Source organism: Sceloporus occidentalis, unplaced genomic scaffold (assembly GCF_023333645.1).
Source record: "Sceloporus occidentalis isolate IW3139 unplaced genomic scaffold, rSceOcc1.0.p SCAF_88, whole genome shotgun sequence".
Lineage (NCBI taxonomy): Eukaryota > Metazoa > Chordata > Lepidosauria > Squamata > Phrynosomatidae > Sceloporus > Sceloporus occidentalis.
Genome location: NW_028317068.1, coordinates 1,735,168 through 1,760,282, shown reverse-complemented (window position 1 = coordinate 1,760,282; position 25,115 = coordinate 1,735,168). Strand labels below are relative to the sequence as shown.

The 25,115-nt window shown below is 41.5% G+C and overlaps 1 protein-coding gene across 1 annotated transcript in view; it reads right to left on the bottom strand.

Moving 5' to 3' along the window:
* The window catches only part of LOC149284790 (peroxisomal targeting signal 2 receptor-like), a 115,557-nt gene that overhangs the window by 8,370 nt on the left and 82,072 nt on the right, over positions 1 to 25,115 (bottom strand). The window contains exon 9 of the mRNA XM_089496213.1: positions 14,950 to 15,049. Within this exon, the coding sequence (XP_089352339.1) occupies positions 14,950 to 15,049 (100 nt within the window). The remainder of the gene's footprint in view (positions 1 to 14,949; positions 15,050 to 25,115) is intronic.

The window sequence follows — 25,115 nt, the reverse complement described above, 5'->3', positions numbered from 1 at the left end:
GCGGTAGCACTGGCAGCGCATATTGGAAGGGCTATCACCAATATACTAGAAAAGGGATCATACACTGCCCTGGAGTATGGAGACCCGATGATCAGCTCCAGTTCCTGGATCTTCCACTCCGAACCTAGAACGTTTCCAGGTATGACTATGCTATAATATATCGTTAACATAAGGAAAAGTTCCTCAACATGTGGTACACAAACTGGGATGGGGGCCTCAAAATACTTATTTTAGTATAAAAGTGAAAAGAGCTTACTGTTTTACGACTACTGTTACGTGTAAAACCTTAACTCTTCTTCGGTCTGCAGATCTCTTCCTCCCCTGCCTGTCACCTACTATGTTAGACTGTCTATCTGGGTAGGGTGCTATTAGTATCGACTGTGTTCAATCCTGAACCCAACTGCCAATGGAGAATGCATTGGACCCCTACAACTAAGCAAATAAGTTTAAAATGCAGGGTGACACCATACAAAGAAAAGTACTGTTTGCCCTGCTTTAACTAACATTGCTGTGATATCTATACACCTGTGAAATATTTCAATAAATAAGAGTTGGAGGAAAAAAGCAGTAGGTGTTTGCAGCAAAAGAACCTGACTTTACAGTACCCTATTTATTTTTCTCCCATATTCAGCTTTCTGCAAAAAATATATGTTTTGCCCTCAGCAAGCATGTCCTTTACCAATGTTAATAGCTAGATCTGTAACTTCCACTGAACTGGAGATAAATTGTTGCATTCCTGCCTCGTGGTGGTATGGATAAAGGAAACTACCATATGCACATTTTCCTGTCTAAAATTAGAAAACCAGAACATAACTATAAACAGGAAAAGGATAGCTGAATAGAGATTTAGGAAATGTTGCTATGATTAACCAATCAATATAGCAGGTAACTGGGTATTTATGGACATAGCATTACTCAGTGCCCTGTGGAGTTCAGTTGATTGGGGTTTTGATTTATGGAATCTACCATGACCAAGTCTATGGGCAAGTCATTTGTTCCCTTTCAGAAGTCAAGCATGGACAGAAGTAATTTGTGTCCCCATCAAGTTCAGCTATTGGGTTATACTAAGATGATGATGAGTTGAGCTATCAAGGGTAAATTAATTAGCTATCTGGCTAAACTGGGTTGTTAAATTGCATATACAATTGTTGCTGACTTAACAGATACACTCTGAGAGTGTGAGTTCTTGTCTAGTTCACCGATCTTTGAGTAACCTCTGGCTTCTTTGTGTTTAGGCACTTAACTTGTGGGAAACATGGTCATCCAAAAAGAGACTTACCACATTTCCATAACTACACAGCACACTTTACCCAGCACCATTCATCTTTAAGAAGCACAATAACTGTGGCCGCAAAGGTGAGCCCAGAAGTTGAGGATCAATCAATTGTTGATTGTAGGGCAGTCCTGAGAAGAGAGTAGTATATATATCCTGTACAGATGAGCAGCAAGTATGATAGGAATTCTATTCTAATAAGTGGTTTGCCAGATGTAGTCCATCTATGAGTTACTGTACTGAAAACTGTCTGTTATTACTAATGTTTATAGTTACACCCTTTGGTAAGGAGCAGCTATATAGTCTCCCTTTGCTGGTAGAGCAGAGAGTCTCAAATGCCACCAATTAATCAAACAACTCAAATAATTCGAGCAACTGAGTCATTAAAAAGGTCCCATGGCGTATATACACACTATAAAAACTGTACTGAGACCTTTTATTAAAGAATCAATTATCTGCAAATACTTATACAGTGTTTTGGTAAAATGAAGCAAATACAGATCTTGTTTCATTTCCCAATATTTCTATAATAATTCACACAAAAGTCAGTTTCAGCTCAAGGCCCTTATCTTGCTGAGAGTTCTTTCACTGAAACTGTCAGCAGGATGACTGGAAGTAACTAGTATTTCTCATTGAACATCTTTACATAGTCTTTACATAACTTAATGGAAAGCACAAAAGATTATTATCCCCAATACAGGTGGATAAAAAGTGCAATATACTAAGCATAATACCACTAATAAGCCATAAACCTTGAACACTTAAATACATAGTGTAACAGTTGGTTTGACACCCATTAACTATGGAGGACAAGCAGTTTGACCTGACCAGGAAGTAGGGTGTTTGGAACAATTGTTACTTGGTAGAGATGGGTTGTGAACCCAGCTCTGTTATCACAGCTTCATGAAAACACATACGGCAAGCTTATTGATTTTTAAAATTAAAACTTTAAAATAACCTATTTAAAATGCCAGTAAATGTTTAAAACAAATTTAGCTTGTCTCATAGGAACCGACTTTAGTGTTCATTTGCCACTTGCAAATAAAATGAGGTGTATCTACTAATCTGCTGATGCTTTGTGCTAAAGAGGCCATCTTGCACCACTTACTGTTTTGTTGGCTCAAAAGTGGTAGAGAGGATACAGGTAAGATTCCCTCTATTGATCTAGGTAAAAACCACGTGGGACTCACAGCAGAAGCAGTGAGTGGCTGCCAGATCACTGTTTTATAGCAAACCGCCTTCTCCAAATTTTGTTGAAAAAAAAAAACCGACTTCTTTTGAATTACTCAATATACTTTTTAACATTTAGTGGGTATGCATAATATGCATTTAGTGGGTATGCTTCTGCATGTGTAGGTCAAAAAGTTAAAGAATACAAAATGTGCCCTGTATTGAGATCTCTTTCATAAAATTTTATATAAATTTGCAAAACATTTGACATTCATAAAAAGCTCAACTGATTAATGAAAAGTAAAGCAGAATATAGCAGATATTAAAGCAAATCTAATAACAAAAACTATTGAAAACTGCTGATTTGTTGTGTAGCACATTACAAAGGCACAAATGTATTAAATTGTTTCTAACGTAACATACATGATCACTTCATTCAACTTCATGATAAAAAGTCTCTCATTAGAAAGCACCATATACACCTCACTGTTCTTTAAGGCTAGTGCAACACTGAGCTGTCATAGATCCGATCCCATAGTCATCACTCACCTAAGATATCATATTTTGATCTGAGAGTGATTCATTTATGCAATATCAAAAATATATACAAATAGTATATACATATATATATATATATATATATATATATATATATATATATATATATACTACTTGTGCAGTCAAGGGATGTGTTTTGTCTTTCCAGTTTTGAAACATTATCATAAGGAAAAAATGTGTATGTCCTGGGGTAAGGCACCACATGCTGATTTTTCCAAATTATCATCACAATAAATTTTCGTTTTCAAGCCAGACTAGTTTGTTCTCTCCGGATTATTAATTTATATTTGGGCCAGGCTTTATCCAACATTAAGAGTCTAAGATTAATGTTATTCTGCCATGCACAGTTGACGTATTGGCATGTAAATAATAATACAATAAAAAAAAGTTTAGAGCTAGCTAGAAAATTAAATGTACCATTATGTACTGCACGTTTGTTTATTGAAAAATATTTGCAAGATCAATGCACATTCACAGTCAGCGAAAGCCAACAGCTCACATTTTTAAAGACACATTCATTCGGCCATGCTGCATAAACTCATATGAACCTTTATAGTTTATTTTTCATTGAAACGGGGGTTTCCAAGTGAATTGTATCTACCAGGCTTAATTAAAAAAGTATAATAATAATATGTAATGCAAATTTCACTCTTGTTTCTGTAAGCTTTGCACTATAATTTTTATGGTGTTCAACTCCAGTCTCTCTATATGGTTTTTAATTTTGCAGGTTAAATAGATGCATATGAAAGAACTTACAAAATACTTCCATATGCAGTCATGTTCAGGGGGATACCTAAAACACTGCTGAAATCAAAACTATTCAGCTTTCTGGGTTATTCACGAAAGGGGGTGTTGGCAGGAGAGTTGTGGTCTCAACTCCTTCACATATATCATTGTGCAAAATCCAGCTTTGTGGCAGACTCTTCTAAAGTATCATGAGAGTTGTAGATCAGCACCTAGCAAGCTGCAGTTAGAGGAGAGGCCAGGTACAAATACATTTTATATCCCAAATAACTAACTGATATTAGTAAATAGGTACACGGGATTTGTATCCTGTATACAAATGTTTTTGCTTTTTGTTGATATAATCCTTGGAATTGGAAGAAACATCTTTCCTATACTTTGTTCTGTTTCAGTGATCTGAAACCTCATACAATTAGTAATCAATGAGGGATGGGATTCTAATTGGAATGGGTGACAGGGACAACTTTTTATTATTCACTTCTGTATGTGCATCCTCATAATGAAGAAAACCTGGATCATTGCTTCACAAAAGCCTATTAGTCATAATTCTGACACTGCAATATATTAGGAAAAAGTACACAATCAATTACACAGCTAAAAATAAAATATTTATGCCTGTGTAGATAATCTTCCCCTATTGTAGACCAACATAAATTTTATAAAAGCACTAAATTATATAAAATCTATATAGAGAGAGAGAAATTAACATAATAATTCAATGTGACTGTATAGAGACTATTTTTGATACATCAAAATCATTTTTGATACATTGTTACATTCGGATTCATACAAATTTTTCATTTTAACAAAATTTGCCAATTTCGTGAATTTGTACAAGTGTCAGAAAACGATGAGGTACTCCCAATGCAACAAACGCAGAAAAAGAGAAGTCTTTCTTTGCGAATCCATCTGCAATATTCGGGTTTCTTGAAGTACTATCACAAAAGGGCGGAGCAAAAGTATTTGCAGAAGTACCAGGATGATACCACGGAGAATTGGACAAAGAAGAATAAGAAGAGGCAAAAGAAGAAGCAGAGCTGTGGAAAGGGAGACAGCGACACAGAATTGGTCGGCTAAGAAGGTAGGGAGAGAGAGCATGAGAAAAAGTGTATAAGAGTCTGAGAGACTGTGACAGAGCGTGAGTGAACGTGAATGACAATAAATTTTGTTTCTGAATGGAAAAGCCCTCTGAATTTCATCTAAACCCAAAAGGCAGGAAACAAATTTGTTGTCCTAAAACAAATGGATCAAAAACAAAATGAAAAAGTAGTCTGAATAGTTTTGGTTCATTTGCATAAGTCTGGTGTGTATTTGAAGGAAATGTTCCTATACAGAAGGCTCCCATTCTTTATACCCAATATGTCATTTATAAATGTACACTGTCCTTCACTATGGCAACAAAGCATTAAAATGTTTTCTGCATTTTTTTCCAAGATAGCCTTGCATAATCTTCATACTTGAAAAACTGGCATATTATGATTCTGCTAAAACACAATATAGGATTTACATGGAAAAGAAATAGTTCACATTAACATTCTTTGTTTACACACTTATGTATATATAATAAATATCTTTAGCATTTTTGAGTCTGTGGAGTATGGCCACAGACCCAACCTTTTGGAATTTTGCTTAAGCACATAGCCCCCCGAGCCTTTGATCACTCCTACAGATGGCTCAATCCTTATGATTGCTGGCAGCTTCAGGGAAGGGGCTGAGTGTTTCTTCATTCGAGTGGTACAGCAATTTTGAAAGATGTTGGTGTGAAATCAGCTGGACTATGCCCATATGCCCCTGTGCTGTCTAGTTTTCAAAATATAAGACTTCTAATGTGCCTCAAATGAGACATGGACCTAGAAAAAGTGATCTTTCAAAATTCCTAGTTTGAAAACATGCCCTATCCATGCATATGGGGTATTGCTGTACTCGGGTGTGTTGCTGTATACAAATTATAAATTGTTTCACTAATTGCACGTACATTGGGAAACAAATATAATGAAATACCATATTGGTATATAATGTTTTGCTAAGTAAGCCCTACTATACACACAAACACTAACAGGTCCCCCCATGTTAGGAAGAGGGTATATGCAGGGAAGGGTATGCAGGAGATAATGTTTACCTAGAACACTAGAAACCCTAGGGCCAGCCTTGCTGTCTGGGTGTTCATGGATTACAGAATAAAGTAGCAAACTATATTGTAATTGTGCCTAGGGGTACCATGGTCATAACTGTTGTCACATAAGCCTCCATGACTTGGGGGGCGCCTGGAGGCTGTATCTCCCATTATAGACCGTGGACCGCTGGATTGCATTGCAGACTTCAGAAGACGACAGTGGACACTAATTGCATTGCAATATCTGTTCCCTTGCTTGGATTTATGTTTAAGTCACCTTGTACCTGATTAGGGGTAAAGGGTTGCAACAGTGAGAGAGCCAGAGCTCTCTAGATCTCAGTTTCCCCCTTTCCCCTTGCATGTCTGACCAATGTTATTGGTTCTGATGGCAGGATTGAGTAAGTTGGTGTGGTTTTCTGTTATAGCTAATTTGCATATGATCTGCATATTGTGTGATGCATGCTGGTCATTATTCACCGCCAGCCTATTGAAAGGCTCTTGGAGGCTGGTGGTGATTGTTTCCTCGATAAATTTAGTTCCTGTTTTACCTCAATACGAGTCCTGTCTTGTTATTGGGGTAAGCCTCGGTGCTTCCCTTGTCAGGGCGGTAAAGCACTATATTGCTATGATTCTGTATACTACATTGCCGCCGAGATTCCCAAAGAGCTATGTTTTCCGCTGTCTTTGACGCTAGTCCTGCCTGACGGTTGAAGTTTCGTGTTCTCAGTGGCCATGGGGAGAAGGAAGGATTGTCTAGTGGGTGTAACCAGTCGGGGTACAGGTCGTTCCCGTCATAACTGTAAACCCAGCCATCTTATTCCCTTGATTTTTTTTTTCTCATAATAAAATTGGGGATTACCCTATACAGAGCAAGAAGATTGAGAATGTTATAAAAAAAGTTAATGTTTAATATACGTTATGGCATTTTGGGAGGTTCAGACTGTTATTTGAAAGGCTGAGCACAGCAACTGAAGTGATGGAGGCTGGTTAACACCTTAATGTGTCTGTTTTAAATGCGACAAATAAGTCATATGATATTTTACCGAGTTGCCAGTGTGATGGAACCAAAGTTCTGTGTATATAAGACTTATCTTGTATATGTAAATTACTAGCATGAGAGGTTATTGTTAAAGGAAGCGTTTCCTATTATAAATGATTAATAGTAGAAAGCCAGGAGGAGGTCACGTTGAATCTGTGATCTAGCCTATTCCACGCTTTTCATTCCACAAAGGGAAATTATGACTAAACGAACAGGAACACTCAACACTGTGGGTTTCTCATTTACTCTTATGGTAAAAAGGGTCACTATACTGAGAGTGCTTGCAAGCGAACAAGTTCACTAAATTAAACTAGCAAAGCTTCAGTACTTGGCAGCTCCACTATGCATGTGTGTGGTCTACTGCTTCATGGCTGAGCTGTTGGTTTACTTCTAGATGCTTCCACAAAAATAGCATTTATAGTGGATTGGGACAAATTTAGCAGGGCAGAAATTTCACAAACTGACTTGTGGAACAGGTGGCATGCCTTCTTTAAGGTCAACTTCAGTATGACTCATATATTGCCATGGTTTATGGAGCTGACATGTGCTTGATTGTATACCTCTGTTAGCAGTAGGTGTGGCAGAAACACCTAAACTCAATAAGGGGTGTCCACATACACTATATGACCAAAAGTATCTGCTAACAAATGTTCTGCACAATATTTACTACAGCAGCCAACTTCATCCCCTCTGCCTTGTACAGCTTTTGTAAAGGTTTTGGCTGTCTGCACTGATGTTTCAACCCATCGAGTGTCATATAAAACGTGCCTATTATTTTATTATAGTGAACATCATTTGAGTCATTGTAGGAAAGAATGACCCCTTTTGCTGCTGATTTATAGTTTCACTTTCATATAACACTAACTATTCACAAGAGTAAAAAAATAACCCTCCTTCTACCACGTCACCTGAGATACCTGAAAATATTTATGTATAAAATCCTCATTGCTTAGGTTCACAAGTTCTGTAGGCCCAATTACACTTGCAACACACATAAGCTGTTGAAACGAAAATGCAAACCACAGAAGGTATGACTGAAAGCTAGCTATGCACTAGCAATCTAAGCCACACAATACATTTTATACTGTTTTTATACTACTGGAAACCGACTAAAAAAATTAAACACTGGAATTGTAATTGGCAATGTTTTCTCCTTCATTATCCATGCAACATAAAGGCATTTTATTAGGAGTGTTAGTTACATAATTACATAGTTATATAGCCTGAAAAAAGTTCAGCCTTTGCTATATCTGTTAATTTGTTGCTGTTGATCCAAAAGACGACAAAAAACCCCAGTTTGGCTCTTTCCAATTTTGCACTAACCAGGGGGAAAAAAATCCCTCTTGACCCTAAAATGGCAGTCAGATTTCTACTTGGATCAATAAGCTGTTTCCCCATAATTAAAGATTATATCCCCGAATATTTTTTTTTTTTCAATTCACCGTTTATTGTAAAGAAAGAATACGACATAACACAAAATCATAATAACAACACTATACAGTCAGAGTGTACTTGAAACAGGATAAACTGCAAGGCACAGGACAACCCCTGCCCAATCGAGCATTAGAGTGCAATACCTCCGACATATACATAATGTGTCATGAGGAACCATCATTCATAAGTGCTACAAAGACGGTCGCAGTTGGTAAACAGTGAGTATGAGCGGATTGACACTGATAACAATAATAATAACAAAAATAACAAAAATACCTGGAGGATACATACAGATGGAGGGTGAGAATGGACCCGGTCACAAAACCAGGCGGCTCTAAGCTCCAGGTATATCAGGAACAAGAACATCTCGCGTAATAACGCGTATAACTCGAATATAAAAAACATGGAAAATAAAACAAAACTAAATGAGAAAGAATGGGCTGGCAATAGAAACCCCACACATGCGAGGAAGGCAGACAAAAGCTCAAGGCCCCATTGAGTCAGGTCTGTCAGTTAGGGGAGAGACATATGTACGCCAGGGATACCAAAGGAGCCCAACCGAGTGTTCTTGGCCCCTAGCAGCCCCTGTGAGGACCTCCATTTGATAGATAAATTCAACCCGGCGAAACCAGGCAGACATAGAGGGAGGACTGGCAGACTTCCAGGATCTGGGAAGGGTAGTGAGAGCATTAATTAAGTGAAATTTGATGGAACCTTTGTAGGATTTGTATGGGACAGTGTTATGATGCAAAAGCACGGAAGCTGGGGTGGCCACGAAAGACGGGTCCGCCACAGCACGGATGACCGAGGATACCTTATCCCAGAAAGGCTGTATCACCGAGCATGACCACCAGATGTGGTAGAGGGAACCTGGGGAGTTATGGCATCGCCAGCACGTGGGGGGGATTTGGGGAAGAAACCTATGAAGGTCAACGGGAACTTTATACCATCGGGTAATGAGTTTAAAGAGGGTTTCCTGCACTCTGCTAGAGACGGTCCCCTTGTGGGCAATCAGAAGCATCCGTTCCCACTCCTCGAGGGAAAGGGAGATCCCGAGATCCCCTTCCCAAAGACTAAAATAATAGGGCTTAGTGTGGATCTCCAGCGCAAGCTGTATGGCATAGAGGGCAGAAAGAAGGTGCGGAGGTACCTTGTCTGCCAGACACAGTTGCTCAAATGCAGTAAGGGCACCTGATCCACCAGCCAGCGCGCCGGAGGACGTTAGGAAATGTTTGACCTGGTGGTACAGGAAATTAACCTGAAAAGGGTTGGACGCAAGGCCCGTCAAGTCCTCCAACGGCTGAAAGGCGGAGCCCTGAGTCACATGGCACACTCTAAGAACAAAGACAGAAGGAGGGCGGAGGGTCGACATCCGGCAAGCATCCCCTCCAGGCGTAAAATCTGGATGCCCCGAGATAGGAAATAGAGGAGAGGGAGCCGACGAGATGCCACCAAGCCGCACAACTCCCTTGAATACTTTCAGGGTGGGCGTAATGAATGGATGAGGCACCAGAGAAACACATCGGTGTGGGTCTGCAATCCATGGGAGAACTGCGAGGGGACACGAAAGAGCCGCAGCCTCAACCTGAAGCCAGGGCCGACTGGAGCCGATAGTCCACTCGACCACGCGACGGAGGTGGGCAGCCCTCCAATATAATTCCAGGTCGGGAAGACCCATCTCCCCAGACGTCTTGGGCCGCGTCAGGTAAGAGAAGGAAAGCCGTGCAGGCTTCCCCCTCCAAATATAGCGGATGAAGGCACTGTGGCATTTGCGAAAATAAGAGCGGGGAAGAGAGATGGGTAGCGTTTGAAAAAGATAGAGGAAACGAGGGAGGACATTCATTTTAAGGACACTCACCCTGCCAAACCAGGACACATGGGGGAATGCCCACTTAGTCAGGTCGGCATGGAGTGTAGCCAGAAGGGGGTCGAAATTCAGGGCCTTAATTTTATGCAAGTCCGAAGGGATAAGGACGCCAAGATACTTTATAAAGTCCTCCTTCCAACGAAAGGGCATCGTAGTGCGGATATGATGGGAAACGCCTGGTGGAAGATGGAACCCCATTACCTCGGACTTAGACAGGTTGATCTTGTAATTTGAGAGGCAGTGAAACTGCTCAAGCAGGGACAACAGCCCAGGGAGAGATCGGGTCGGATCAGAGAGCGTCACAAGGACGTCATCCGCAAACAGCGAGATCACATGGGAGTGACCCGCAATGTCAATGCCCTTAATCTCTGGATGGGAGCGCACCGCCTCAGCAAATGGTTCGACCACCAGGAGGAACAGGAGAGGAGAAAGCGGACACCCCTGGCGCGTACCGTTAGACAGGGTCAATCCCCTGGACTGAATACCATTGACCGTAACACGAGCCATGGGGGAGGTGTACAGGGCTCGGACACAGGTCAGGAAATGCATACCCAGACCGATCCCCTCCAGGACCCTAAAAAGGAAGGACCAGGAGACTCGGTCAAATGCCTTTTCGGCATCCATGGAGGGAAGGACCATAGGGGTTCGGAAGTGCTGGGCATGCGCAACAATATCTATAACCTTCATGGTATTGTCCCGCGCCTCCCTCCCCGGGACAAAACCCACCTGATCCGGATGAATCAGCGATTAGCCAGTACTTTAGCAAAAAGTTTGGCGTCGACATTTATTAAGGAAATCGGCCTATAACTACTGCAGAGGTCCAGATTTTTGTCAGGCTTGGGGATGACTACAATACTGGCATCGAGGGCTCGAGGATCAAAGGGCATTCCCCTAGCTAGAGCACTAAAATGAGAGACCCATCGGGGTCCCAGGAGGGGAAGGAATTTCTTGTAATAGACGGCAGAGAAACCATCAGGACCAGGGCTCTTACCTGAGGGTGAACCTCTGATCGCCGATTCGATCTCGGAGAGCGTAAACGGAGTCTCAAGGGCCTTACTATCCTCCGAGGTAAGAACTCTCCGGAGGTGTGCGTCTAGGAATTCAGTAGTAGCTCGAGAGACATCCGTCGAGGGGTCCGAGCTAGGGGGAAGGTTATAGAGAGAGGAATAATATTGCCAAAAACATTCAGCAATCTTGTGGGAGTGGAAGTGTAACCGATTGTGCCCATCGCGGATCCTGTGCAAGTGGCCCTGGGCCCTCTTAGCCCTCAAGGCCTTAGCCAACAATTTTCCCGGCTTGTCCCCGAATTCGTAAAATTTATGGCGCGTCAGCAAGAAATTGCGCTTAATACGGGAGTCTAATAGAGATGCCAATCGCGCCCGGAGGGTGGTAAGTTGAAGTTGCAGGGACGGATGAAGCGTCAATTTATGCCTAACTTCCAGCTGTGATATCTGCTTGGTGAGGGACGAGATGGATTCTAACCGCAAGCGTTTCGCAGCGGCCCCCATACCGATCAAGTGACCCCTCACTACAGCCTTGTGGGCTTCCCAGACGACCGCCTCCGAAACATCTGGGGTGGAATTCTCCGCAAAATATGCAGAGATATGGGCAGACAGTGCGGAAACATTATGAGGGTCATCCAGTAGGGACTCATTAAGTCTCCAACTCCACTGAGGCGCGGGGAGTGCGGACATAGAAAGCGACAGAGACACAGGCGCGTGGTCGCTTATAGTGGAAGGGCCTATCTCAACAGAGTGCAGGGAGAGAAGATGATAATGGGATATAAAAAAGGTGTCAATTCTGGAGTAAACAACGTGAGGCGATGAAAAATGAGTATAGTCCCTGCCATCCGGGTGTAAGACCCGCCTTGCATATTGGGGCCTTGTAATTGTGTTTTGTGACCGTGAGTTGATTCAGTTTAAGATGTTTGAGGACTTTACGGATCATTGAGTACGGAATATGGGACCTGCCCGAAGACGTGTCACCTATAGGATCAAAAACCATGTTGAAGTCCCCACCTAGAACAGTGATTCCCTCCTGGAAGTCTGCCAGCTTAGTAAGGATAGAAATGAGAAATTTACCCTGCATCCGATTGGGAGCGTATATATTTGCCAGGGTAATTTTCTGCGCCCCCACATAACCCTTCACAAAAATACATCTCCCTTCGTCATCGCTCCAATCCTCCAAAGGTTGGAACCGGGCTAACTTGTGGATAAAGAGGGCTACCCCCTTCATCTTCGAGGAGGACGAACTTGAAAAGTAGGAATGAGCGAAGTGCTGCCCCAGCAGCCGGCGTTCGGCACCACGCCTAAAGTGAGTCTCCTGAATGAAAGCGATATGAGTTTTAGAGGACCTGAGAAAGGAGCACAGTTTAGAGCGTTGTTCTGGTTTATTCAAGCCCCTCATATTGAGGGTAGTGAAGCGTAAATGAGCAGAAGACATTATAGCAACTAACGGTTAGTCGAGTCTGGGGGAAACCCCGTCAGCCCAGACAATCCAAAACAGAGAAGACAAAAGAAAGAAAAATTAAAAAAACTAACAGAACAGAGAAACGTGTAACATGTGTGCGTAGGTCTCAGACAGGTCGGCAACCCGCCGAAATCAGCGACACAGAGTGTCAAGTACGATTGAGCAGCAGGACTGCACAGAGTCCCTAGGTCACTGTCCTTAGAGGACAGGGGAGCTCAGGGGGGGGTGGCTCGAAGAGAGGTGTGAAAGGGGAAAGGGGAGGAGGGGAAAAGAACAGGGAGAGGGAGGTAGAGAAGGATGAAAAAGAAGGAAAACAGCTACTGCGCCGTCCACCCGAGAAGGAGGAAAATACCCCACGGAGATGGATATGACACAATAAGGCAGTGGGGTCCCAGAGGGTGGTGTATTGCAAAACACGGTCACAAAACACAATTACAAGGCCCCATGTCAGAAAAGCATATATCGGTAGCCAAGACAGTGCATATAACAATAAAACGGAGCAAAGATCACCCCAGGTGTGTAGTGTGTGTGTGTATGACAGGCATAAAGGGCTCAATGAGGGATGAACCCTCACTAGCAAGGCAAATGAGTGAAAATGCGTAGCGTGTATGATAAGTAAACAAAAGAAAAACGAAAGCGCCGAAAACCGTACGATCAAAATAATAAAACGCGAACTAAAAAACAAAGTCCGCCGAATTGGAGAGTGGTTGCAGCGTCGGTGAAGCGACATCCCAGTCGGGGACTTCAATAGGTGGTAGATCCAGCTCCTCCAGGAAAGATGGTAAGTCGGAGGGTTGTTTCAAGATGGATGCTGTACCATTACGTCGTGCTATAAGCATGAAGGGGAAACCCCACTGATAGGGGAACCCTGCATCCCGGAGAGCTGAAGTGATGGGACGGAGTATCCTCCTCTTCTGGAGGGTAATTGGGGACAGATCCTGAAATATAGAGACCTTGTCTCCTTCATGTTCCACACTGCCAGCCGCGTGACAGGCCTTAAGGATCGCCTCCTTGGTCCCATATTCATGTAGGCAACAGACCACGTCCCTCGGCGGCGCAGACGGAGGGCCCCGCGGGCGAAGAGCACGGTGAGCTCGATCGAAGATGATGGGTGAGCCGTCTGGTAGCTGGAGCAGTGAGTTGAAGAGAGCTTGCAAAGACGAACGGAGCTTCTCTGGTGGGATCGTTTCGGATAACCCCCGCACCCGGAGGTTGTTACGTCGGCCCCGATTGTCGAGATCCTCTACTTGCCGCTGCAAGTGGTTGAGTGAGTCCGTGTGTGTGTGAATGGTAGTGGATAGGTGATCGATCCGCTCACGGACAGCCGAGTGGCCCTCCTCCAGTGTCACCACTCGGTCTCCAATCTGTTTCAGGTCATGTTTGATGACCACGAGGTCGGCCCGAACGCCGAGGAGAGCATGTTCCAGCGCTGAATCGATGACAGCCATCAGGTCTGCTTTGGTCGGCAAAGATTTGAGGGCGTCATGCCACGCTGAGTCAACGGATGGCAGAGAAGGTAAGTCCAGGTGTTGTTCAATTGGGCCGACCTCGGAAAGATCGCTGGCCTGGCTAGCCGGGGAAGGCGCCATCTTGGCCTCTGAATCCCGGGAATCCTGATCCGGCACTTCATGAAAATAGGACCGCACAGACGGGTTTGACGACCTGTCCCGGGTTCCCAGAGCTCTGGGGGTGCCCCCAGTACGATTAGTTTTCCTCATGAGCGGGGTAGTGCGTAACGGAGATTAGAATAGGGTGAACGGCTGTCAGAGCTATCGGCTTAAGCAGCCATCTTCTTTGAGCGCTGACTCCGCCCCTATATCCCCGAATATTATGTTTTTCCAAGTATCCATCCAGTTGCTGTTTAAATGTCTGTACAGACTCCGATAAAACTACCTCTGCAGGCAGAGAATTCCACGTCCTTATTGTCCTTACTGTAAAAAACCCTTTCCTCTGCTTTAGACTAAATCTCCTTTCTTCCAGTCTAAACGCATGACCACGTGTTGTATGCATAGTCGTTATGAACAGATTTCCACACAATGGTTTGTATTGGCCCCGAATATATTTATATAATGCTATCATATCCCCTTTGAGGCGCCGTTTTTCTAAACTAAGCAGTGACTGCTTTATAAATAAATGCAGCTGAACTTAAATTTATACTTTGAGCAATGGTTCTTTTTAATGCCTGTTCCCTTAGGTCTCTAACAACTGAACAGTTTCTACAAAAACAAAACAGAAAACAGCCAAGTAAGTAAGGTTAATAGTACAGTTGCTAAATCAATTACCTGGCCAGGTTCGTGGATGCTGAAATCAAGGCCACAAGTAAACTCTGTATGATGATCCACAATCTGAAGCAGGGGAGAGGGCTTTGAAAAATCCCACAACCTATGGATAAAATAGAGTTATATGTTATTATCCACATAATGAACTAGATCTGAAAAAGCCTAACAAACCATTTGTTCTAGAGAGACATGCTCACCGTTTGTATGCTAGAAGAGAAAGCAGCAGATTTCATTTCAACTGTTAAATCATTTGTTTGCGTTTCTTTATTATAAGCACCATGTAAGCCAGTGCTCGACAAGCCCCCAGGGTTTTACAGGGTTGCTATGATGAATCCGGCACCCTATGCTTTCCTGCAGAAGCGTGGTTTAGCGGGTTCCATGAGGCTCCCAGCGGGGTCACGTAATGTGTGTTATGTAACGTCACTGGGTGCCTCGCGGCATTCACTTCACCACACCCCTGCAGGAAAATATAGGGTGCTGGATACATGATGGGAGAGTATAGGCAGCGACATGGCTGGTCTCCACAAAGTGAGAGGGAGTGGGAGTAGTGTATGTGTGTGTGCATACTAGACTGTCAGAGTCAGTGTGTATATGCATAGTCCTGGAGTCAGCGTGTCTATGTATAGTGCTGGAGTCATTGTGTGTGTAGTATCAGTGTGTGTATATATAGTGCTAGAGTCAGTGTATGTATACTTTAGTGTCAGTCAATGCGAATATGTGTGTATATAAGCCTGGCCACCAAGAAAATAAAAACACGATTAGGGAAGAAAAATAAAAACTGGCTCCTAGCTTTTTTGAACAGAAACAACAGAAGGATGAGCTATGCAGTACAGTTTCCAATATAGGCTATATACACCACTGTTGCAGAGTGGTGGAAACAAACTGGCTGTTATGTTACTATATACACAAGTGTTATAGAAAGGTTAAAAGAAACTAGCTGCTGAAGAAAAAAAAGCAGACACTAGAGCTGCTGTCGAAAGCTGTCTTTTTGGCTGGCTCCTAGATCCAAATTTATTGACATTTAGTAACATAGTAACATAGTTCATAAGGTTGAAAAAAGACCAAAGTCCATCAAGTTCAACCTATATACATATTGTGTCCTTACTGTGTTGATCCAGAGGAAGGCAAAAAACCCTTATGAAGCAGATGCCAATTGCCCCATACCAGGGGGAAAATTCCTTCCCGACTCCAAATATGGCAATCAGAATAAATCCCTGGATCAACGTTCTGTCCCTATTAATCTAATATCCATAACTTGTAATATTATTGCTTTCAAGAAACACGTCCAGGCTCCTTTTGAACTCTTTTATTGAGTTTACCATAACCACTTCCTCTGGCAGAGAGTTCCATAATCTCACCGCTCTTACTGTAAAGAACCCCCGTCTCTGCTGGTGTAGAAACCTTCTTTCCTCCAACCGTAGAGGATGTCCCCTTGTTATAGATACAGTCCTGGGTATAAATAGGTCCTGGGAGTGATCTCTGTACTGTCCCCTTATATATTTATACATAGTTATTAAATCCCCCCTAAGCCGTCTTTTTTCCAAACTAAATAACCTGTACTGTAGTCCTCCCATTCCCCTTATTACTCTGGTTGCCCGTCTTTGAACCCTCTCCAGCTCCACTATATCTTTCTTGTACACTGGTGCCCAGTACTGTACACAGTATTCCATGTGTGGTCTGACTAGTGACTTGTACAGTGGTAGAATTATTTCCTTGTCGTGGGCATCTATGCCCCTTTTGATGCACCCCATGATTTTATTTGCCTTAGCAGCGGCTGCCTGACACTGGTCGCTACAGGTAAATTTACTGTTAACTAAAACTCCTAAGTCCTTTTCCATGTCAGTCGTCCCCAGTGTTTTCCCATTTAATACATATTCCCAGCCTGGATTTTTCTTCCCCATGTGCATAACCTTACATTTATCTGTGTTGAACCTCATCTGCCACATCCCAGCCCAAGCCTCCAACCTATGCAGATCCATTTGTAATCGTGCACTGTCCTCTATTGTGTTAACCACGTTACAGAGCTTAGTATCGTCTGCAAAGATTGATACTTTACTATACAATCCCTCTACAAGGTCATTAATAAATATATTAAAAAGAATAGGACCCAAAACTGACCCCTGTGGTACCCCACTAGCAACAGTAACCCACTCAGAGTATGTACCATTAATAACCACCCTCTGTTTCCTATCACTGAGCCAGTTACTTACCCACATACACACATTCTCCCCCAGCCCAAGCATTCTCATTTTATGTACCAGCCTTTTATGTGGCACCGTATCAAATGCTTTGGAAAAATCAAGATATACGACATCCAGCGATTCACCCCGATCCAGTCTTGAGCTCACCTCCTCATAAAAGCTGATCAGGTTAGTTTGACAGGACCGATCCCTTGTAAACCCATGCTGATATGGAGTCATACACTTATTTTCATTGAGATACTCCAAAATAGCATCTCTTAGGAAACCCTCAAACAGTTTACACACAACAGAAGTTAAACTAACAGGCCTATAATTCCCCGGGTCACTTTTTGTCCCCTTTTTGAATATTGGCACAACATTTGCTATGCGCCAGTCCTGGGGAACAGACCCTGTCACTATAGAGTCCTTGAATATTAGAAATAGGGGTCTGTCTATTACATTACTTAACTCCCTTAGAACGCGGGGGTGAATGCCATCAAGGTGGGAAGGCCAGTTGGTGGTACACTGTAGGCATAGACAAATCTGGATCTTGGTTTCTCAAGGCATTGAGATTGAAATGGACTTGTTCGCAATATAAGAAATGGACTTGTTCGCAATATAAGAAAACCATAGGAAACAAGTGTAAGATTTAGAATAAATAAGTAAGCTTTAGTCAGGTAGATGCCAACTTCCACTACTCCTTAAGAGCTGGGGCAAGCTAGATGTTGGTTATAGCTGTACACTGGCCAACGCAGCTATAATTTAAACAAACAAAAAGCAGGCAATTAGGATATGCCAAGGACATTTATTTTGTTTTTCACTTTTTCAATCCTGCTGTATTTTTATGTACGACCACACATTTATATATATAAAATACATGAATATAAAATACTTGTTTTCCAGCCTAAAATATCTGACAATATATATAGATAGATATATGATTTAATATATTGCATTTGTTAAACTAACATTATATTCATTACACCTTACAAACTAGCTTTGGGAATTAACCAAGCTTGAGGCTATACAACAGCTGAACAAATTTTGCTTCATATAATTAATAATTATAAATTAAAAATAATTTTTACTTACACATAATTGTAGTTGTGGGAAAATCCCTTTAAACAGTATATTTAAAATCTCAAGTGTTTTGCTTTAAATTGTTAATTGTTAGCAAGAGTTATGTAATGGGTGTGTCAATTAATCTATGTACAATATATTAATGACTCAAGGATAATTAGCATTAATTATAAACCTGGGACTACTTCTTTAAACAAATACACTAGACAAGAAGCAAGTTGGCCTGAAATGGAAATTATCAACTTCAACTGGCAGATGGATTAAAAATAAACACTTAGCAGCTTATTTCTTTCATCTTCTTTTTACGTTGTTTACTCTTTATTATTAGTTAATATTTAAAATCACAAACACAAAGTACATTATGCTATTGCTACGTTTCACTTTGATTGTATTAGAAAAATAATCTTCAAAAGGAAACAATAATTTCAAATGTTCCTTACTGAGTCACCTCAACAAACACACAAAATCAGCACAAATTAATCAAACAGGGTTGCAGGGTTTGCTTAGCACAGTATTACTGTGTTCCATGAAAAACTTCAGGGTTGTCAACATCCAGCCATCTGTGCAAAATCCAGCCACGTCCAAAGCATGTTTAATACATGTAAAAACATAATTGTAATTGTAAATAAAACAAAGCTTCTGGCAGCAGCCCCAATCTGTGCATTGAGCACAGTCATGTTGCATCTTTGGAAGGCCGTCTATTATAACCTGCATTAATGCCTTCATGTCCATTTTGAAGAAAGAGTACAAAAAATGTTTTGGAGGACTAGCTTTTCCTCTTTGCCTGACTACAATTTCCACATTTAAAAAAAAAATAATCATACAGATTTTGTGATTCTGTAAGATTTTCTTAGCATATGCACTTTAAATGTTAGACTTTTTAGGCTATTAGGGATGCCGTTTTTTTCCATTTTGTTAATATTGTATACAGGATGTATAGTGTTTGATATGAAGAAAGAGACCTTGCTGCTTGAAGCACCAGCTAGAAAGCATCAAATGTGACAGGACCATAATAAAGAGTAAACATATAATCACAGTAAATGATAGTAGCGATGCATAGAGAAAAGGAACCATGGGTCATCATATGTCCATAAGAACACATTGTATGAGAAAACAGCATGTAAAAACAATCAGTAAAACAATAAAACTAGAAGCACACAAAACAGAGTAGATATGAAATGCTGTAATAAAGAAATATAACAACTTTTATTATGATCGTAGTTGTAGATGGGAAGTAATATAGCTGTAAAGAGTTCATGGGTAAAAAAACGCATTGACAATATGTGTGCACTGAAAAATACAAAACCATGAAGAGTGGAACCAACACACATCTCAATAATGGGATCTAATGATATGAGTTAGGTATATCTAAAAATATTTCCGCTGAACATCATTAGTCAACAAATATAAGACACTTTTTTTAATCAAGGATGGAATGCCCCACATAACAAACGAGGCATGTAACCTGCAGTATCAATATTTGGCAATGCAAGAAAGCAATTTTTGTGTTCTGAGGTAGGGAATAGTCATTTCAGAATGCTTGGGTTGAGCTGCCCACGTCATAAGTCCTTCATTCCAACTTTAACAACAACTGAAATGAGCCCCTTGGGGGCATAGGTTAACCCCTTAAGGACAATGGGCGGTCCCTAAACCCATTGAAAACAATGCATTGTGAGCCCGTACATGTACGGGCTTTGTCATTAAGGGGTTAAGGACTGTACAATAGTGTTTTTATTTGTAAATATCTAATTGTATCTGGGGTTGATTTACTATGTATGACTTGCAGTTTTTACTAACTGCACAATACAATGTGAAAGCCAACAACAGTGAGCTTCTCCCGTAAGAAGCCTTTTGCTGCACTGACGTCCATCAGTTTGAATGTATATTATTACACTGACACACATGCTAGCACAAAATTACACACTCATGCTAACACACACACATACACATATGCCAACACTCACTCGTTCTATCACACAAATCATACCATCACACTCCTACCTTCATTAGAGCCCTTTTTTACGTTACATGACCACTTTGCTGACTCTGCAAGTGGGGGGTCTTGTTTAAAGAATTTTAGACTGGCCTAGGAAGCAACAGGCCCGCTGCCCCCCTTCCCTCAGGTCAACCATTCCTAGGTGGGGGATTGTTTTGCTGGGATCTAAAGCAAAGATCTTAAAGCAGATCCATCATTATCCAAAATCTCTAATGTTACAAGTTTAGTACACTCATTTAACATATCAGTATTTACATATCAAATAATATAGGTAATAAATTGTATGTTTACACCATGTGAGTAGCCATCAGTAGGTCACCTCCAGGGAGGCTTCTACGGTGGAGCACGGGAGGGATCTGTGATGCCGGTGCATAACACAGACCTCCACTGGCTGCCAGAGAGGAGGATCCAGGTCCCCTTCAGCGGGGGGATCTGGATCTTAGTCTTGTAGTCAGACCTCTATAGTCAGAGAATTTGCTCTGAAAAAAACCTAGTTATATAATTGAGCAAATACGGTAATATTTTGTGTCATTCTCAAAACTTTTGGCCACGACTGTATGCCTAGGTTTGTTCTCTATTTTGGCCATTATAGTGCATTATAGTACAAGATGCACATTTTTCCAACTTAACATCGTGGGACTACAAAAGTGGTCATAGATGTGAATTATCCATTAGAAGCAGATGTTGATGAAAAGAAAGACACTCTTTGAGGTCTTTTATGACCACAGAGATCTCTGTTAGCACATGTCTCTGGTGACATTACATGTTAGGTTTGCTCTGCAATCAGGGGGTTCCCATATGCAACAGAGGGTTCTTCATTGGGGGTTTCTTCTACAGCAGTCAGGGGAATCCTACAGGGAGCCCTCTGGTTGCTGCGTGCAGCTCTGTGACAGCTCTGTCATTGGGCAGCAGCATACATACAGGCACTACAGACCCAGCAAATCCATCCCACCATCACAGGGATTGAATGTAACGACACTTAAGACAACTCTGACAACTCACTGCCACAAGTTTTGCCCCAGCTGCCAGAGGGGAGACCAGGCTGTCATTTGACAATCTGGTGTTGCAAAGATAGTCCTTGGACATGTCCTTGGTCCTATATGACCGTTTTTTGTGACATATCCCATATATCCTAGGTCAGAAAGGGGTTAAAGCACTCACATATGCATTTATTGGGGTTATCGGGGACAGTAAACGGCCCCTTTAAAAAGACATAATAAAGATTGGTTATGGTTTAAACTAAGAAAATCTGTCCAGAAAATTTCACATTATGTACTAAGGTTTATTCTTCAGAAAAATAATGAGTTACTTAAATACTTAACATCAATGTTAAGTGGTGTTAAACTTGGAATTAGTTAATTTTTAGGGCAGTCTATTAATAGTGCTTCTTTTGCAGTACACATACATTAATAATATTAGTGTTTTGCAAAAATGAATATTCAATGATTAATACTGTGCAGGTTTAATAATATATACTTGACCATCTCAGCAAGCGGCCATTGTACAAAGTTAGAAGAATTTACACTTTGCATGAATTCCAATTCCAATTATAAGTTTAGCACATGTTAACTGACACTGAGTATTTTCTGCTTAACAAGACTTGGGAGCAAGTTGGGAGCAGTTATGGTTGGTAAAACATAGATAAAAACCCTCCACTGTATACAGAACTCTGCGACACAAATCCTCCAGAGCTTATTCCATGTAGAAAATGGTGTGTACAACGGTCTGTGTGTGTAATCTCTGTTATATAGCCCTTTATCACTGGTTTGCAGGACTTTACACAATCTTCATTCTGTATTCCCATCCTTCATTTCGCATACATACATTCATTTGAAGTAAGCTAATGGCTACCATTCGCACAGACTATAATAAATTATAATAAGCTGTTAAGCTGGGGTGCGGCCAATATACGAATTTTGTTCTGGATGCAAAACATCAACTGAAGGCAAAAAAGAGAAAAGACACCTGCAATAATTCAGTCTGCACAGGATGCCACTTCAGCAAGAGTTAAACGAAGGAATCTAAAACAACTTCTTCTTTATTGAATAAACCTTTATATGATTATCTCAATCTTTGTAAAAAATAAATCAAAAGCAACATTTGTGCCAACAAATAATTACCAGGTTGTCCTTGGAGCTCTAGTTCTCCCACTTCGTACCAGAGGTAGTAAAGAAAAAAAGGCAAACTGGTTAGAGGCTTGGACTAGCTGTAAATAGTCAAAAAAGTGCAGGGAGTGAATGTAGCCAGGAGTCATTTTGGCAGGGAGTCAACATGACCTACACAAGGAGTAGGAGTGATCAAACACAATTCCCCCAGTCAAAATATAATATGCTGGCCAAGTAATCAACTATGGTTTCCCAAGTCTCTGGGTGAAACCTGAAGAATATGTGGTTGATAACAAAAGCATAATAGGTTGCAGGCTTTTTTACACATCATGAGTGTTTTTAACAGTATCTTTCCTCTTCAATATTTTGAGCCCCAATTCAAGCTTTTTTTTCCCGCAAGAAGCGTTTTTCTTAACCATCTCTATAATGCTATATACAGTATATACCATCATTTACCATGAAAAAAATTCTAAAAGATAAAATTAAACAATATATAGTTGTATGAGGTTGTTTTGAGATATATGAACACTATTGAAGTCAGAGTCCCACCATGTGAAATCTGAGGGGGAAAAACGTTTGAGAAAAGTATTGTTCTTCTATTATCCATACAAAATAATGTCTTACAATATCATTTGTGTGGGTACGTTAATTGAGAAAGAGTGAAATTACAGTTGACCAGAGACATAGTAAAGACATGAAAATTGCTTTGGTTTTGTAATATAAAAAAGTCCTAGCAAATAAGGGCCAAAACCCTTACTTACATGTTATATTATTTTTATAAAAAAAAATGAGGCAACCAATGTCCCTGCTCACTAACTTGCTTATACTAAAAGAGAAGCTGTCAAAGACCAATTGGCAGGCTTCTCTTCTCCTCTGAGGAGGCCTCTGCATTTATGGGTAAACACAAGGCATCCACTTTTAAAGTACTCCTTAAATACTTTTGATGTATTTCCAAATCCAAAAGAATTTCACTGAATTATATACCGTATTTGCTTGATTATAAGACGAGGTTTTTTTCAGGAGCAAATGCTCTGAAAAATACCCCTCGTCTTATAATCGGGGTCGTCTTATAATCAGACCTCAAGTAGGTCTGACTATGAGACGACTAAGATCCAGATCCCCCACAGCTGCAGGGGACCTGGATCCTCCTGTCGTCCCCCCCCCACTTACCGGTGCTTCTGAGTCCCCGGTGTGCAGCGGTTCGCGTAGACAACTTACGCTGCAGCCGGAAGAAGGTGTGGCTAGCAGCGGGGGTTGTCTACGTCCATCGCGCAGACCTTCCACCGGCACCGGTGCGGGGAATTCTCTCTGACAGTCGGGGAAGGTCTGCGCGATGGACGTAGACAACCGCTGCTAGCCACACCTCCTTCCGGCTGCAGCGTAAGTTGTGTACGCGAATCGCGTAGGCATCTACACGCTGCCCCGGCTGCATGGCAGGGGAGTCAGAAGCACCGGTAAGTTTGGGGGGGGCCAGGGGAGTGTTAAATGGGGGGCATAAGGCATTTCTGGAGGCAGAGTGCTCTATGAAATGCCTTTTAACCCACTTAATGCCACTCTGCCTCCAGAAATGCCTTTTTAACGCTCTATACGCCACTCTGCCTCCTGAAATGCCTTAAACCTCCCTATATGCCACTCTGCCCCATAATATGCCTTTTAACCCCCTTAATGCCAGACTGGCATATAGGGGTATAAGGCATTTCTGGAGGCAGAGTGGCACATAGGGGGTCAAAAGGCATATCATGGGGCACAGTGGCATATAGGGTTAAAAGGCATATCATGGGGCACAGTGGCATATAAGGGGTATAAGGCATTTCTGGAGGCAGAGTGGCACATATAGGGTTAAAAGGCATATCATGGGGCACAGTGGCATATAGGGGGTATAAGGCATTTCTGGGGCAGATGTGCATAACTGGGGGGGCAGGTTAGAAAATAGAAGGAAATAAAACCAAAATATTTTTCTCAATCATAGCTTTTATTAAAAAAAATAGTTTACATGAATTAACATTTACTGGCAAAACTTTTTTCCTATAGGGTCGTCTTATATGAAGACTTTCTTTTTTTCCTAAATTAATATTCAGATTTGGGGGGTCATCTTATAATCAGGGTCGTCTTATAATCGAGCAAATACGGTATATACTTGGCAGAAATATATAGATAAAATATAAATATATTTATTACAGAACATTTTTAATTTCTTTTACTCTAACTTTTTAGTATATAAGACATACTTAAGGTCTTTGTATGCCATCTTTGTATGTCACCCTTCATACCTGATCCTTAAATGTACAATTTAACCTGCAGCTTGGACCCCTTTATTACAGCATTGTGCAATCGGAAAGCTTTTGAAGGGATTCAGATGTCTTTGCTGATGACAAAAATCTCTCTAACGCTCCCATTGTTTTTGCAACTCATGACACCTGGAACCCCATCACAGGGTTTAAAATAAATTTGGTACAATCGTGAGTGCTCTATCTTGACTCTGCTATTCAACTACCAGGTTTACATGCACTGGGAATTAGATGGGCCCCTATACATAGATTATCTTGTATTCCCAGAACTACCCTCAGCTCACAGCCAGAATCCTGTCTCAACTTAGGGGGGTGGACATCACTTCATTTGACTTTTTAGGGTCGAGTAGCCCTTATCCAAATGGCGAAAACAAAAATGGAGAAACAAAAATGTATCTGTGAATGAGGGAATGAATGTTTGTGGATGAGGAAATGAATGTTTGTGATAGCATTGACGTGTAAGTGGGGGAGAAGCATGGCACAGGGAGGCTGTTTGAGGCTAGGATGCCACAGGCAGGCT